Here is a 15098-nt window from a genome sequence, read left to right as displayed (position 1 = left end):
TACGCCTGTTCAACTTGCTGATTTGAAATCCAAATATTCTAACATGTAGATTTTGAATCAAGTAGCCCAACACAGAACAATAAATTATAGCAGTTCTGTACCATTTACTAGTAAGCTTTGGTTAAATGATTTCATCTTTGTTTCTTTTCCTTGCTTCAAGGTAGAATTTGACATTTTTTTTTATCCGATTCAAAAACAAAACAAAAAAGCCTTATGATGCTGTAAGGAGAAAAAAAATCGTAAAAATATATCACAACATAAAGGTCTTACATTTTGGATCAGAGTTATAATCAATATAATTGGTTGTCAGATTACGGAAGTAGTAACCAATAAACAATCACCTAGTAATTATTAGTAATACAGTTTACAGTATGAAGAATACAGAAATAATATAACAATCAATATGATTGGTTTCAAAGTCTGTAACGTCATGGAACATATGTTAATCATAAATCTTAGATGTAGTGTAATAAAATAACAGCGATTAAAAAACAATTAACACTTCCCCTCCTTGTTTAAGGTGAAAATACCCTGGCCGCAAATTTCAGGAATGAAAATAACCTTTAATCCTTTTTCCAAATATGATCCTCATTTTTGTACTTAAATGTGGATTTGATTTCAGAAATAAGGAAGTACAAGTATTTTCTAGCTAGAAATGAATTTAGTGAAGATGTCATGATAAAATGGTAAAGAAATACCCGTTATAAAATGACTAATCTACCCAATAAAGGGATTAACGAACGCAAATTCATGTCATAGAACACAAATGTTCTTCCCTTGAACTCTGCGTATCACGTTGAATACACACCCTAAGAAGTGTAAAACCCTCCTACACGCTTGTACTTTTCCCAACAATCAAAAATAAGTTCTTTTCACTTCAAATTATTGGCGGAGAATTTATGGCAAAATTTGCACATAGTTTCGATGACGTCATACTTCTTCCGTTTCTAGAGCTATTTCGGACATACCAGAAGTTCCATTTTCATTTGTTTCTAGTATCCATGTTTGTGGATTAACATTATAGATATCTTCTCTCTTTTTTTGTTGAGCTCTGGAAATAAATTAATCTCATTGAATGATGATCAAATTTAATTTAGTTTTGCAAAACTATATTTTAGTAAATTACATTCAGTATGCAGTGAATAAATGAAAAAAATATGTAATTGAAGACTAATATTCTCAAAGTCTACATCTATACATGTATATAGTTTTTTCCATTTATATTTAAGACCTAAAACTTTATTTAGCTGTGATAAAATGTTTCCTATATAAAATTTAGGAAGTAAAATAAATATTTTTTCACAGACAAAATGCATGTATATACATTAGTATTATAAAACTCATATCCACTGTCTGTGACTGGCATGTACCCTTTTTCGTCAAATCTTTGACAGCAACCCTTGGAAATAGTTTTTGTTGCAGGATTGATAAAAAAGCTTCCCACTCACAGCCAGTGGATATTCATGTTTATCTACGGTTACAAATGTATTCTTTTCATTAATGTAACATCATGTAATGGTTTCAAAACAAACTTTGTATTCTACACCACTAACCTTAATTTCCTTACGTATACAAAGACTCCAAGCACTGCTATTACAGCAAGGATCCCTAAAACGCCCCCAACAATGGCTGGCCAGTAATGCATGACGTCATCATCAATGGTTTTTGGACCACCATCTGGAATATTCGGTGATACTTGATGGGTTGATGATTTAGAGAATTCGAAGGAGTTTGTTGATGAAGATAAGGGTGGATCTGTTGTTGGTGTATCCACTGTGACTTTTGTTAGAGGATGTTTCTCGATGATTTTTAGAATAGATACTGTACTCTGTTGAGTTGCTGGTTTCAAGGTAGTTGGTTTTGTTGAAGTGGTTATGACCGCTACTCTATTTGTTGGAGGGTTACTTTTTGTCGTCTTTCGACTTGATGTAACACTTATTTGTGCTTCTGGTTTAAATGAGGAGGAAACCAAAGTTTCGGTGGTTGTTTCCTCCCTTGACTTCCATTGACTTGCAAGTGATGACATAAATGCACTTTCTGTGGAGGATACAGTCACTTTATCTGTACTTATTTCTGTAGACAGCAAATCTATAGTTTCTGAAGCAGTAGTAAATAGATTGATTCCTGCTGATGTTTTCATATCAGAAATTGTAATAGGATCTTCCGTTGAAGATGTAGTGTCCACTGTGTTCGATGTGGATTTCTCGTTGAAATTATTTGTACAATTTTCAGCAGATTCGTTTGTATGTGATTGCTGTGTTATTCCTGAAACAGGGTGAATCGTTGGACATAGTCTTCCGTTACTTGGCTTGGCGGTAGAAAGTGAAAGAACATAGTCTGTTACACGATTGGTAGTTCCTGTTTGACTAGTTAAACATGGATAATTGCCAAGAAGACAGAATCGACTGCAATCTTCTTTTTCAAAGTAGAAAATGTCACAGTTGTATCGCAGTATTAATCGTAATCTAAAAAAAGCATTTAAATCACATTGCTTTTTAAGTTATTTTATGCGATTTAGAGGGGGGGGGGGTTAAATCTCAATGACCTTAGTGGGTATCATTTTCTTTAATTACATAGCTATCTAAAAAAGTACATCTAGGAAAAAAAGAAAAAACTCAGATGTCTAAAAATTTATCGTCTGGATACTATTCTTGCAAACACACACGAAAACGTATACTGTTGTGGTAAAACTTTGCATTATTAAAAAAAAATCTCGTGATTGATATTCAAAAAAGTGATTTATATTCGAAAAATTGTCAGTCATATTACTTGTAAAGTTGTGATTTATATTAATGTTACGTAGGTGATGTTTAACGTTACGCTTCAATAGCGTTATTTCGAAGTATAGTGCTAGTAGCGTGACTGGTGCCCTATCTCTATCTCTTTGCACTTAAAACATGAGTACAAAAAATCACAGACTGCTTGTAATTAAACAAATGAACAAAATAGTGCTTTTGATTTATGTATGATAAAGTTTGTCAATTACTCAAACCGGTCTTGAACGCATTTTTGTGCATTACGTTAAAGCAAAATGAATAGCGCGTCAAGAACATGCACTGGACAAATACGTTGAACCTCCTAAATGTTGCGTAAAATATTAATTGAGTAAATTTATCAATCGGACATTCATTTTGGATAATCACATTATGAAAATATACTTAATTTTGTAATCGATAAAAAAACCCATGAATTTAACCCCTTGAAAATCGGCTGGATTTTTTAACGTCATTTTAAACTCTGGACATTTTAGTTGTCAGAACTTATAATCCATCTATTCGCTACAAATCTTGCAATTTGATAACTATCTTAAAGAAATATTTCAATCGATAAGTAAAGCACATTATTTTGATATTATTTGTTTTATTTAAATTTTCTTATAATTGAGTAAATTAAATGTTTATATGAATATGCATGTTTTTAATTATTTGCGTTACAAATTCTTTTTTCGTAAAAAATATCGCTTTCTTAATTTTCTTGCCATCATCGAATGCAAAATTGTTAACGAATTCACAAACCACATTGATTGCTCTTGTTTTGTGAGAAAAATGAGAACTGTAATTTCACTTTTGAACAGTCGCGCTTTCCAAGAAAAATGCGCGATCCCTGCTTAAAAATGTAACGCGATACAAGCTTAAAATATCTTTTTTTTGCGCTGTAAAATTCTATATTTTGCACACACAAAAAATTAAAAGTTATTTCCTAACTTGAATCGGATACTTTATCCGTAACCTTTTAAACCCATATTGCGAAGTATTGTGTTTGAAATCACCGATGAGTTAAATAGGTGTGGTACTTTAATTATAACTAGAGTGTTCCAAGGAACGCATGTGTCGCCTGCTTTGTTGCTTCATTAAAGATATAAATAAATCTAAGAGTGGTCAGCTTCTTATTGACTTTTAGCATTACTTTGAAACTGTATGATATTCAGTTACCACACAAACTTATATTTAAATACTTTGAAAATACTTCGGGATGCATTTGCAAAGAAATAATGGCATCCATGGATAGATGGTTCCCTAACCCTCATATGAATAATAAAATTGAAATTATTAGAAATAACTATAATACGCGTTTCCAACAATCCTCCAAAATAGATTACTGCAATTGGTTGTCTATACGATCCATTGTGGCATATCGACCCCGATGTATTTTCATAGTATTTAAATGAAGTTTGTGTTGTGACTGAATATCATACAGCTTCAAAGGACTGTATCATGAACTCAACGTGTTTCCAACAATCCTCCAAAAGAGATTTCAGTCTGTCTTTACTGCAATTGTCAGTCAAAACGATCCCTTCTGGAATATATCGATCCCGATGTATTTTCAAAGTATTTGAATATAAGTTTGTGTGGTAACTGAATATCATACAGTTTCAAAGTACAGTAACATGAGCTCATAAACATATAAATGCTAATTATTAAAATCCTGTCTCTATAAAGCAGGCGACACAAGCATTCCTTGGAACACTCAATTGTTTATATCGAACTTTCAAATTTGAAAATCAAATCAAATTTTTAACATTTTAGAGGTTAGATTATGCTATTTAGCATGTGCACATATTGTCATAAAATATTCTGAAAAATGCCAGCGTTACAGATTTTTTGAACTAGACCTCTGACCTACTTTGCAAAAATATTCTGGACGGTTAATTAAACTTACTTGTTTTGAATTTTTCAAGGCAGGGTTTTGATGATTAGCATTCGTATCACACGTTTATTATTTTATGACATTGCACTTTTGAAACTGTGAGTTTGAACTTAAATATTGTGAAAATAAATCGGGATCGATATACCAAAATGGATGGTTGTAGACTGACAAATAGACGCTCGGCCGTAAACTCCGACCAGCAGAGAGTCTCTGTGCTTGTCGGAGTTTACGAAGATAGCCAAATGTCTGGTTGACCGAGACAGACTGATATCTCTTTTGATTAAAAATAAATTTCTGATGGTTTCAATTTCATTATTCATTTTAGCTTTGAAGGTGGGGGTTCATATTATATTTCAAGTTCTATCATAGTCTTATTATCCGTGGATTTTTTTTTCTTCAGGCAAATGATGCATGAAATACATATGTATAGTGCTAATAACAAGTAAATAGCTGACCACTTTGAGATTTATTTGCATCTTTAATGATGCTATAAAGCAGGCGACACAAGCATTCCTTGGAACACTCTAGTGTTTATAAATAACGAGCTTTCAAATTGGAAAATCAACTTTTCGAATATGACCCACAAGTTTTTCGAATACGAATCACAAGTTTTCGAATTCAAGTGTAAAAATAATAAGATTTCATATATACATAACAATTTTTTTTTCAAATATAACACAAAATCCATTATCCGTGGAAAAGATAATTTACTTTATGGCACAATTTCTGTATGTTGTGCTCTGTTTGATTAATTTATTTTCTGTCCTTTTGTTTCGGAAATTGTCTCTGTTAGAGGCTTTTGTAGTTTGATTTCATTCGAGGAGTTTGTTTATGTAAATATCTTATCAGGGATTTGTGGTCAGTCTACCTAATTCTTGAACAATAAATTAGTGCACGGATAAACAGACCTATAAATTCAACAAGCACCAGATTCTCTGGCAGGAAGTCACTCCGTTATCAGATTGTCGTTATTTGGCCATTAGGGACAATAACCGTTTCATTTTCCACAAGTTCCTGATGTCACTTAATTTACACATGTAGCAATTCTTATATTTACAAAATGAATACTTTCTCTGTTCTTGTTAATGCGTGGATAACGGTGACGACATTGCATAAGAAATACATAACCCGTGTACGCGAGCTTTATCAATTTTTTTTTTCAGCAATGATTGCAACCTTCATCCCTGCATTAAGAAACAAAGCTATCTGTATAAATTATTTGTATAAAGTGGATGGGGTGCGTAAATTATTGTATTTTTGGTCCATAATAAGTTACATTGATTGAAGAGCCTATTTCTTAAGAAATCTTTTACAACAGGTTGTTTAAAAACCGGTTCTAAATAGAATGAGAAAATATTCAGTAGGTTTAATGTTATCTCATTATAACGTAAACAGAGCCTTTTCAATTTTCTTATTATTTTTATCTAATTAGCTAGTGAAACATTTTTTGAAACTTTGTTTATCATCCGCCTGTATGTCGGTATGTAAAATTTAGATACAATATTAATGTACATTCCAAGTGTTTCAAAATAGAACTGATCCTCTTCCACGTTTCTCTTCTACTGAGAAAATTTTAAATAGCATAATTTTCGAGGTTGATTTTGACTTATTACATGTATCAACTATCAGTAAATAAATAAATGATACTCACAGTGTCTCGTTTTGTGGTCTAATCCCATATATAGTCTCATTCTTGTAATTCAATTCTGGTTTTCCATATTTAAATGTGAAGTTAAATATATCCACCAAACTTCTGTTTTTTCTTTCCATGTCGTATATATTGACAACAATTTCTACTTCCCCCTTTAAAACGAGAAGTTAATGCTTTTAAAAAACACTGAAAAAAATTTCATCGCCATAGAATTACCATTATGAGACAATATGGTTGTAAATAAGCTATGGCTCTTAAACTTTCGTCACAAACTTTTTTAAAATTTTGATAAAATTGAACGTTTTAAGTTGAACAAATTTGTTATAATTTATAAATATTGCATTTGCATTGTCCAGTATTTTTTCCCAATTATTGGATGCTGACGTGAAAAAAAAAACCGTGCGTCAAGATCAACCAAATAAATTAAATCCACTTTTAAATTTATAAAGGCACACATAGAACATATCTTTATAGATAACCGAGGATTCTTTAACGACAAAAAGGGTAACAGACTAATACATTCTAGATAAAGCACATTTTATGTAAAAATGAAAACATGAAATTTACTAACGTTGTCTGAAGACAGATAAACATTCATATGGATTTACTTTGCGATGAACTTACAGGCCATTTTTGGAAAGAAAATGACAGAGGATTCTTCATTTCGTTTGAAGGTGGTATTGAAATAACTCTTGTTCCAGAGACTGGTGTGTCTAAAGGACTCTTTGTTTCATTTCTAAAAACGAAAAAAAAAATTGAAGTGTAACTCAAAAAATAAATACATATAATCTATGGAACGCCAAATTAACATATATTCAAATATTTGTACCTATCTTCAAATAATTGTACCTATCTTCAAATAATTGTACCTATCTTCAAATGAATTGAAGATAGGTACAATTGAATTAAAGATAGGTACAATTGAATTGAAGATAGGTGTAAATAGTTATACCTATCTCTAAATAATTATACCTAGGTACAAATAAATTATACCTATCTTTAACGGAATTACACCTATCTTCAATTCAATTAAAGATAGGTTCAATTCAATTATACCTATCTCTAATTCATTTGAAGATAGGTACAATTAATTTGAAGATAGATACAATTGATTTGAAGATAGGTACAATTGATTTGAAGATAGGTACAATTGATTTGAAGATAGGTACAATTAGAACATATCCACAAAGGATTTGAAGATAGGTACAATTCAATTATACCTAGGTTCAATTCATTTTGTGTTATTGAAAATAATGAACGCTCCCTAGGAGACAATATTGAACATGGAGGGAAACGCACAGAATACACAGAGCGACGACAACGAGGATGAAAGGAGAAATAAAGATATGTTAAAATGTGCAAAAAGCATTACATACTTATTAAAATACACATGTATGTCAATAAGTGAGCTGAAAAATATATATACTCGAGAGATGTCGGAGATCGGTAGACGTAACGGAAATGACGTATAATGAAGGGAGTAGTTATTATTGCCAATATCTTAGTAATTAAAGATAGGTTCAATTCAATTGTACCTATCTTTAAATCAATTATACCTATCTTCAATTCATTGCATTTGTACCTATCTTCAAATCAATTGTACCTATCTTCAAATGAATTAAAGATAGGTATAATTGAATTATACCTATCTCTAATTCATTTGAAGATAGGTACAATTGATTTAAAGATAGATACAATTCATTTGAAGATAGGTACAATTCATTTGAAGATAGGTACAATTCATTTGAAGATAGGTACAATTATCTGAAGATAGGTACAAATATTTGAATATATGTTAATTTGGCGTTCCATAATAATCTCATGTGTTTCTTTATTACATTTCCAACTGTTTTCGCTTTGACTACTCTTTGGAAGTCAAGTATGTTGATTTAAGAGATGAATTTAATTTTTGAGAATTCATGATTTAAGAGATGAATTCATAAGGACATGAACTACGACGCTTCACGTTGGCATATTTCATAAAGCGCGTTAGCGCTTCATGATAAATATGCAGGTTTGAAGCGTTGTAGTTCATGTACCTCATGAATTCTCAAAAATTAAATTCTTATCTTATATTTACATTATTTTTCTGATGACTTGCCATTTATATTTTTGTCATTCAACGATCATATTTGAAAAAAAAAGTTTGCACTATTTTTTGACTTTAATCACATCACAATGGAAATATTCTTACTCATCCCACGGTAGTTCATGAGAATATGAACTTTTATCTAATTTGCAAAGAATCTTAAGGAAAAATATTTGGAAATGTAAATATTTCTCAATGAATCTAAATTTCGCAAGGTTAAAGGTCAAGTGTCTCATATGCATGTTAATTTCCCGGGCTGTCCTTGCGTCTGACGTCAGTGGGCGGGTGACTATGAAAATTAACATGGAATGCTACGTGTATTTTTATTCTATTAGACAACATTTTTGAATTAAATTTACATTTTATTTCACATATAAATGTAAATATATGGAATCACTGTTTACTTTTTTGGGTATATAAGTGATTCCTTCATTAATAACATATAACGTTTTATTAATGACATAGTAATATCATATCATTCATCCCAATTTATTTACATTTGCAAATATTTTTCTTAGATGAACCTATTGAAGAGAAAATATGGTCAATTCTGTATGAACTTATTAGGGGGTCAGAGGTCAAGGCGTGACCGAATCACACAGCGAGACGATAGGCCTATCTTGTCTGGATATATATTTCTGTCACAGTGACACTGGTTTCGGAACTTCTAAGCCGTTAAGGCGATGAAAAGGATAAAATTATTGAAACATATATTTTTTTTCGTTCAACAAATGACCATTTGAACTTTCTTCGGTGTGAAGAATGTTTCTAATTAGCCTAAAATCACGCTTACCTTTATAACCCGAAATTCCTTTGAAGGTATGTAAACTGAAGACTATAGCACCGCTTTTGACTTCATATATAAAGAACTCATACAATAATAGTAAGATTATTCCCAGTAGCGATCATTGTTTTTTCATTATGAACAGATATTTCCTGAACTGAACTACTGAACACCAATGTAAGTATTCAAATGTTGGAGCGAGGCGAACTCTCAAGACCAAACAGCTTCTAGGTCATTGCGCGTCACAACCTAGCAATACGGCGGGCCGTTCGTGTAATAAATGCAGTTCTAATCAGAATATTCGCCTCAAATGTAAATAAAAGTAATAAACAACAATGTTAAAAAGTTCTCTGGGAAATGAGCTTGGTTGGTACGTGATCAAATCTTCAGAGAAGCCCTCCGGGCTTCACAGGATTTGATCACGTTACCAACCAAGTTCATTTCCCAGAGAACTTTTTAACATTGTTGTTTAATTCTTAAGTATTCAAGGACGGAAATTGATTTAACATGCTCCAAGTAAATTTAAACACTAATTTATAACACCAAGAATGGAAATGTGCTGTTACATACACTGAGCAACATATAACTACAATTTGCCAGAGTGAGATATAAGTAATAAAGAACTTTTGTATAGTTAAGATACATGTACTTACTGCTCGAGGCCGATTACAGTGATGTCAAAAAGCAGACGACAGTCAGAGTAACAGAGGGTAGAGTTTTTCCCGCCACAACAAGTTCCATCGAATGTTCTGTTTGAAGGGTTTAAGAACCCAAGCAATCCAACGAACAGTGTACCTCTGCCGGTCACTATAACTATCTGAAACCAAGATTCCAGGAAACTTTTACACTTTTTTGGATTTGGTAAAAATATAATTAGGTGGATAAAAATTTAAACACAAACTTTAAAGCTTCTATGCTTTAAAGCGGTTTTCTTTCTGAGCAGTTTCTTGTCCAGCGTGGATGTCGTCAGGGAGACCCTGTTTCTCCGTACATTTTTCTTCTCTGTGCAGAAATTCTCGCTATTCTTATTAAACAAAACCATGATATAAAAGGTATTGTGGTAAATGATAAGGAACACAAATTATCTCAATTTGCTGATGATATTTCTTTTGCCCTTGATGATTCTGTGGGTTCTTTGTATGCTGCACTTGATACATTAGAATTATATGCGAAATTTTCAGGTTTGAAAATAAACAGTACAAAAACTAAAACCATCTGGATAGGCCCCAACAAAATTTTCTGCTGAAGTTTTCCACCATTCAAGATGGAAGCTAGGTTGGGAGACAACAACTTTCTCTTTGTTAGAAATAATTTTTTTCTGTTGACCTTGAAAAAAAATCGTTGATTTAAATTTTGAATTACAATTGCCAAAAATCACTTCAATGAGTCAGCAGTGGAAACGACGTATTTCAACTCCCATTGTACAGGTAACAGTAGCAAAAACTTTAATTGTACCAAAATTAAACCATCTATTTATTTCATTGCCAAATCCTAGTTAAGAAACCTTAGCTACTTTAACACAACAGTTGTTCAGATTCGTATAGGGGTCAAAATGTGACAAGATTAAACACGTATTACACACCAGATAGGGGGGGGGCTTAATATGGTAAGTCTTAAAAGGTTTATATTATCTCTAAAATGTTCATGGATTCAAAGGGTTATTGAAGAAAGAAAGCCACTCATGGTTGACTATTTTTGAAATAGTGTATGGACAAAATGTGGTGAAAAAGTTATTGAATATGGGTGATGATTTTGTGTTTAAAATGTTGAAATTCTCAAAAAACAAATTTTGGAAAGATGTTTGTCAAATCTTACACATTCTGAAATTTTATCAACCCCAGTATGGATCAACTCTTGTATTAAAGTGAATAAAAAGAATGTTTTTTTAAATGGTAAAGAATGGTACAAAAAGGTGTGATAATTATTGATGATTTTTTTTTAGATGTCAGTGGATCAATTTTGTCTAGAGTTTATGGAAAAATACACAATCCATCTGTTTGTTTTATGCAATTTAACAGTAATATTGGTGCTATTTCGAAGTTTTTGAAAGAGACGAAATTCTCCACGGAAAATTTTATAAAGCTACAGCTTTCTTTTTTATCATTGTTATATAAAAAATTGATATTGACTAATAAATGTACAAAACATATTTATAAAAGTATATATAAACATGAAGAATTTAAAGCCTACTGCTTTTTAAAAAATGGAATTCAGAAATGTTTTTGAGGGGCTTTCAAGAAATGGAATTGGAATATTTTTGAAATGTGCTTTAAGGTACATGTATCTTCAAACTCTGCTGTCCAATGGATACAGTTTAGATTTTTACCTGGAAAACTACCCGTAAACCACTACCTTAAAAAAAATTAAAGGAAAAGAAAATGATATTTGTACTTTTTGTAGCAATGAATGCGAAATTCTGCATGTATTTTTCATGTGTAAAGATGTACTACATATATGGAATGACCTTAGTCTACATATTTATAATTCTACATCAAAACGTGTAGGTTTTCATGTTCTAAATGTGATTTAAACTATGTTATAAATTTTATAACTTTATATGCTTAACAATATATTTTTTATTGTTCAAAAAATGTTAAACTGCCAAATTTCAATGGATTGGTAGCCTATTTGAAAATATATTATAATGTGGAAAAATACATATCCGTTAAAAATTCAACTGCTGATTTGAGTCTGTATGGACACAATGGAAAATTATGTTGGAAATTCAACTGCTAAGAAAAGAAAAGAATATTAAGAAACAAAGGTTGTATACCTTTTGTCTTTCCATACATAGCTTGTAAATATTGTTTAAATACGAAATATTGTTTATGTAAGTATGAGTGAAGAGCGGAAGTGGGGGGGGGGGTATGAAAATTTTCTGTGTAATATATCATAATATGTATTAATTGTATGAAGAACACAGAAATAAAGCATTAAAAAAAAGATTCCAGGAAACTTCTTGTTTACTTGTCAAAAGAGAGACAACTTGCTGAAGTGCAGACCCGTTTCACAAAACTATCTTATGACAAAGATCTGTCTTAAGACAGAAAATTATCTTTAAATTGAACCATAACTGTTTCAGAAAACCCTCATACCTTTTGATAATCTAAAAATCTACTTAGTATCTTAATCTCAAGACAGCCAGATATATGTCTTAAGTCGAATGTTAAGGTGGTAACCTACAATTTTGCTATAGAAGGCACTTAAGAGAAGAGTGGGTATTTAGAGAAAGGATCAACTCCTTGGATTATTTGAATGATCCAGCTGGTGGGTCAGAGGGTTCGGTTTCCTCCCCAGGATTTTAAAGTTATCAAATGTAAATTATGAAGTAGCCAAAAAATTCGCTTAGGTTCCAGGAAACACGTATCCCTCGTAAGTTGGTAAGAAGAGTCTTGCATGTATATGATTGATTGATTGATTGAATGTTGTTTTACGTCCCATTCGAGAATATTTCACTCATATAGAGACGTCACCATATACCGGTGAAGGGCTTAATTCAAATTTTGACCTTTACTCGGCACTCAGGGCCATTGAGCAGTGAGGGATCTTTATCGTGCCAACGTCTGTCGTGACACGGGGCCTCAGTTTTTAAGGTCTCATCCGAAGGACCTGCAACTTTCACTTCAAAGTGCCAAGCGCGTGGTGAAGGAACAGTTGCTACCTATTTTTTTATCGACTTAGGTCAGTCGAGATTCGAACTCACGACCTCCCGATCACGAAGTGAGCGGTCTACCTACTGAGCTACAGTGAACGGTGCATGTATATGAAGGAAAGCGGTTTGTTCGTTAGAAGTTTCCTCCTAACAACATGTTTGGTGAAACTTTGGCAGTTTTAATCTCTGTTGGCATGCATGGTTTATTTACTCTCTCTATCTTATAACAGGCCAGGGACTATTTTTTACAATATTCTTCGTGAAGGGAAAGACAATTTCGAGTTTTGTCACACATCTGATATTCTTTTACATGTTGACAAAATATCACTTTGAAATTCTTTCCCACTGTGACAAAATATCACCTTTATTCTTTTATAACACTTTTATAATATCACTTTAAATATATTACAGTATTTCACTGTGAAAAGGTAATAAATATTTTTTGCATGAAGTTTAGTTTTTATTTCTTTCATTTTTTTTATATTTGAATAATAGTTTGTCTTGAATAATTTCTTTTGGAGATATAACCATAATACATTATTGGTTGTGTGTGTATATATGTGTGGGAGGAAGGGGGAGTGTAAAAACCTTGCCGTTGAAAATATGAATAAATTTGATTACAAAGACTGTGTGAGAAAATAAAAGTATATTAATGAAATTCGCATAGATGTCTTTGCTTAGAAAATAAAGGTTGTGGACAAAATGTATAATGTGATACTAATAATAATAAAACCACTACTGCATTTGTGCAAATAATGAATAGTTTTCCAGTGAATACAATTATATCATCAAGGACTGTTAAAAGTCCATGCGTTTATAAAATCTATTGAGTATGAACGCCTTTACTGCTTCTGAAATAACAGTGCTGTCCGACGAAGTAGAGAAAAAAAAGAATAATTTTCAATCAGAATTTAAAAGTTCATTCTGTGACCGGGTAATTGTCTGTTTCATGATATGTAAAAAAGAAATCAAATGAATCAGGAAACGGTTCAAAATGCCTTATTACAATTTATATACATTAGGTTAGCTAATAATTTCTAATGCTTTGAAGAGGGAAGCATGTAGCGTCAAAGTTTTCAGCAGTAATTAATTACATGTAAAAATAAACGATTACTTCAGGTTGGCCACCCTGACTGTACATGTGTAGGTGCACTGAGTTTTTATATACATTTTGATATAAGATTTGTCCTAAAACAGATCTTAAGATTTTTAGGACAATGTTTCGACTAGCCTGATATAGTCCAAAATATTGTTCTATCTCTAAAACCCGTTCTCTTTTTTAAAATCCTTCGGTTTTGAGCCAAAAGCTTTGCTGTAGCCATGTTCACTTTATACTTAAGTCAGGCATTTAGTTGTCTTAAGATTAAGATAGATCTTAGATTTTCATAAGATATGAGAAATTTGTGAAACAGGTATGTTGCAATATAATGTTAGGAGTGCATCATTTGATGTTTTGCTCCCCAGCATGAAAAAACTTTTATCAGTACATGATTCTCTGGTTTTTATTTTGGAAAATAAAGATTCAAAGAACATTTTTACCAAATAGATTTATTAATTACAGAGTCTGTCAGTGTTTCAGATCTGATCTATATTTCTATAGTCAGGAGTGCAACACATTTTTTTTTTAAAGATTCAAGTTATATGATGAACTGACTTCTTTTCATGCTAACAGATATTCTTTAATTAATAATGATCTATTTAAATAATTTAGTACTAAATTATTGACAGTTTTATTATTAAAATCATTCCCTTTTTTAATTTTATCAATTCAGATGTATTTTTATCTTTTCTTAGATTTTTTTATGAATGTGAAAAAAAAATAAACACTCTGAAAAATTGTTATATAGTTCAAGTAATTCCACCTCAGCTTCACTGAAACAACAGAACAAGTTCTGGTGTAATTTTTGCTTCACAATTGTACTTTATAGACTCCCATGCTCTTGGTCAGGAGTGCAACAAATATGTTAGAATTATTACTGATCAAATATGAATTATTATAAAGGGAAAAAATGTTTCTGGTTGACCTCAGTTGCTTAGAGTGTTTGTCCTTTGAAGGAAAATACATGTATACTATAAAATATATTTTATCTTCTAAATATACATTTTAGCTAGTTTTTGACATGAATAGGGGATAATTCAAGATATAAAGCCAAGTTTAATTACTTTTATGTGTTTTAATTACGAAGTATTGGACTATAATATTGCACAATTTCGTTACCACTTGATGTTGCCAACACTTTAATTTATGAATTTTTGTGTTCTATGGTTTTAAGTT

The 15098-nt window shown here is 31.5% G+C and overlaps 1 protein-coding gene across 1 annotated transcript; it reads right to left on the bottom strand.

The window, feature by feature from the left end:
• Positions 1-930: 930 nt before the first annotated feature.
• Positions 931-10213, bottom strand: LOC133182721 (uncharacterized). The gene is made up of 6 exons (XM_061317569.1): positions 10073-10213; positions 9825-9988; positions 6923-7034; positions 6299-6450; positions 1554-2465; positions 931-1051 (listed from the first exon to the last, which is right to left on the bottom strand). The coding sequence occupies exons 1-6, from the start codon at positions 10211-10213 to the stop codon at positions 931-933; spliced, it is 1602 nt and encodes a 533-aa protein (XP_061173553.1).
• Between the last annotated feature and the right edge of the window lie 4885 nt (positions 10214-15098).

Source organism: Saccostrea echinata, unplaced genomic scaffold (genome assembly GCF_033153115.1).
Source record: "Saccostrea echinata isolate AGI-Se365-2 ecotype Australia unplaced genomic scaffold, CSIRO_AGI_Sech_v1 ptg000009l, whole genome shotgun sequence".
Classification (NCBI taxonomy): Eukaryota; Metazoa; Mollusca; class Bivalvia; order Ostreida; family Ostreidae; genus Saccostrea; species Saccostrea echinata.
The sequence above is the reverse complement of the archived record's forward strand: the minus strand, read 5'-3'. Positions and strand labels throughout refer to the sequence as shown.

Coding starts and splice junctions, on each gene's coding strand:
- LOC133182721 (XM_061317569.1), bottom strand. CDS start 10,213: ATGGTTTTGTTTAATAAGAATAGCGAGAATTTCTGCACAGAGAAGAAA. Junction 7,035..9,824: donor ACTGTAATCGGCCTCGAGCA/GTAAGTACATGT, acceptor TTTCGTTTTTAG/AAATGAAACAAAGAGTCCTT. Junction 2,466..6,298: donor AGACCACAAAACGAGACACT/GTGAGTATCATT, acceptor TGCTTTTTTTAG/ATTACGATTAATACTGCGAT.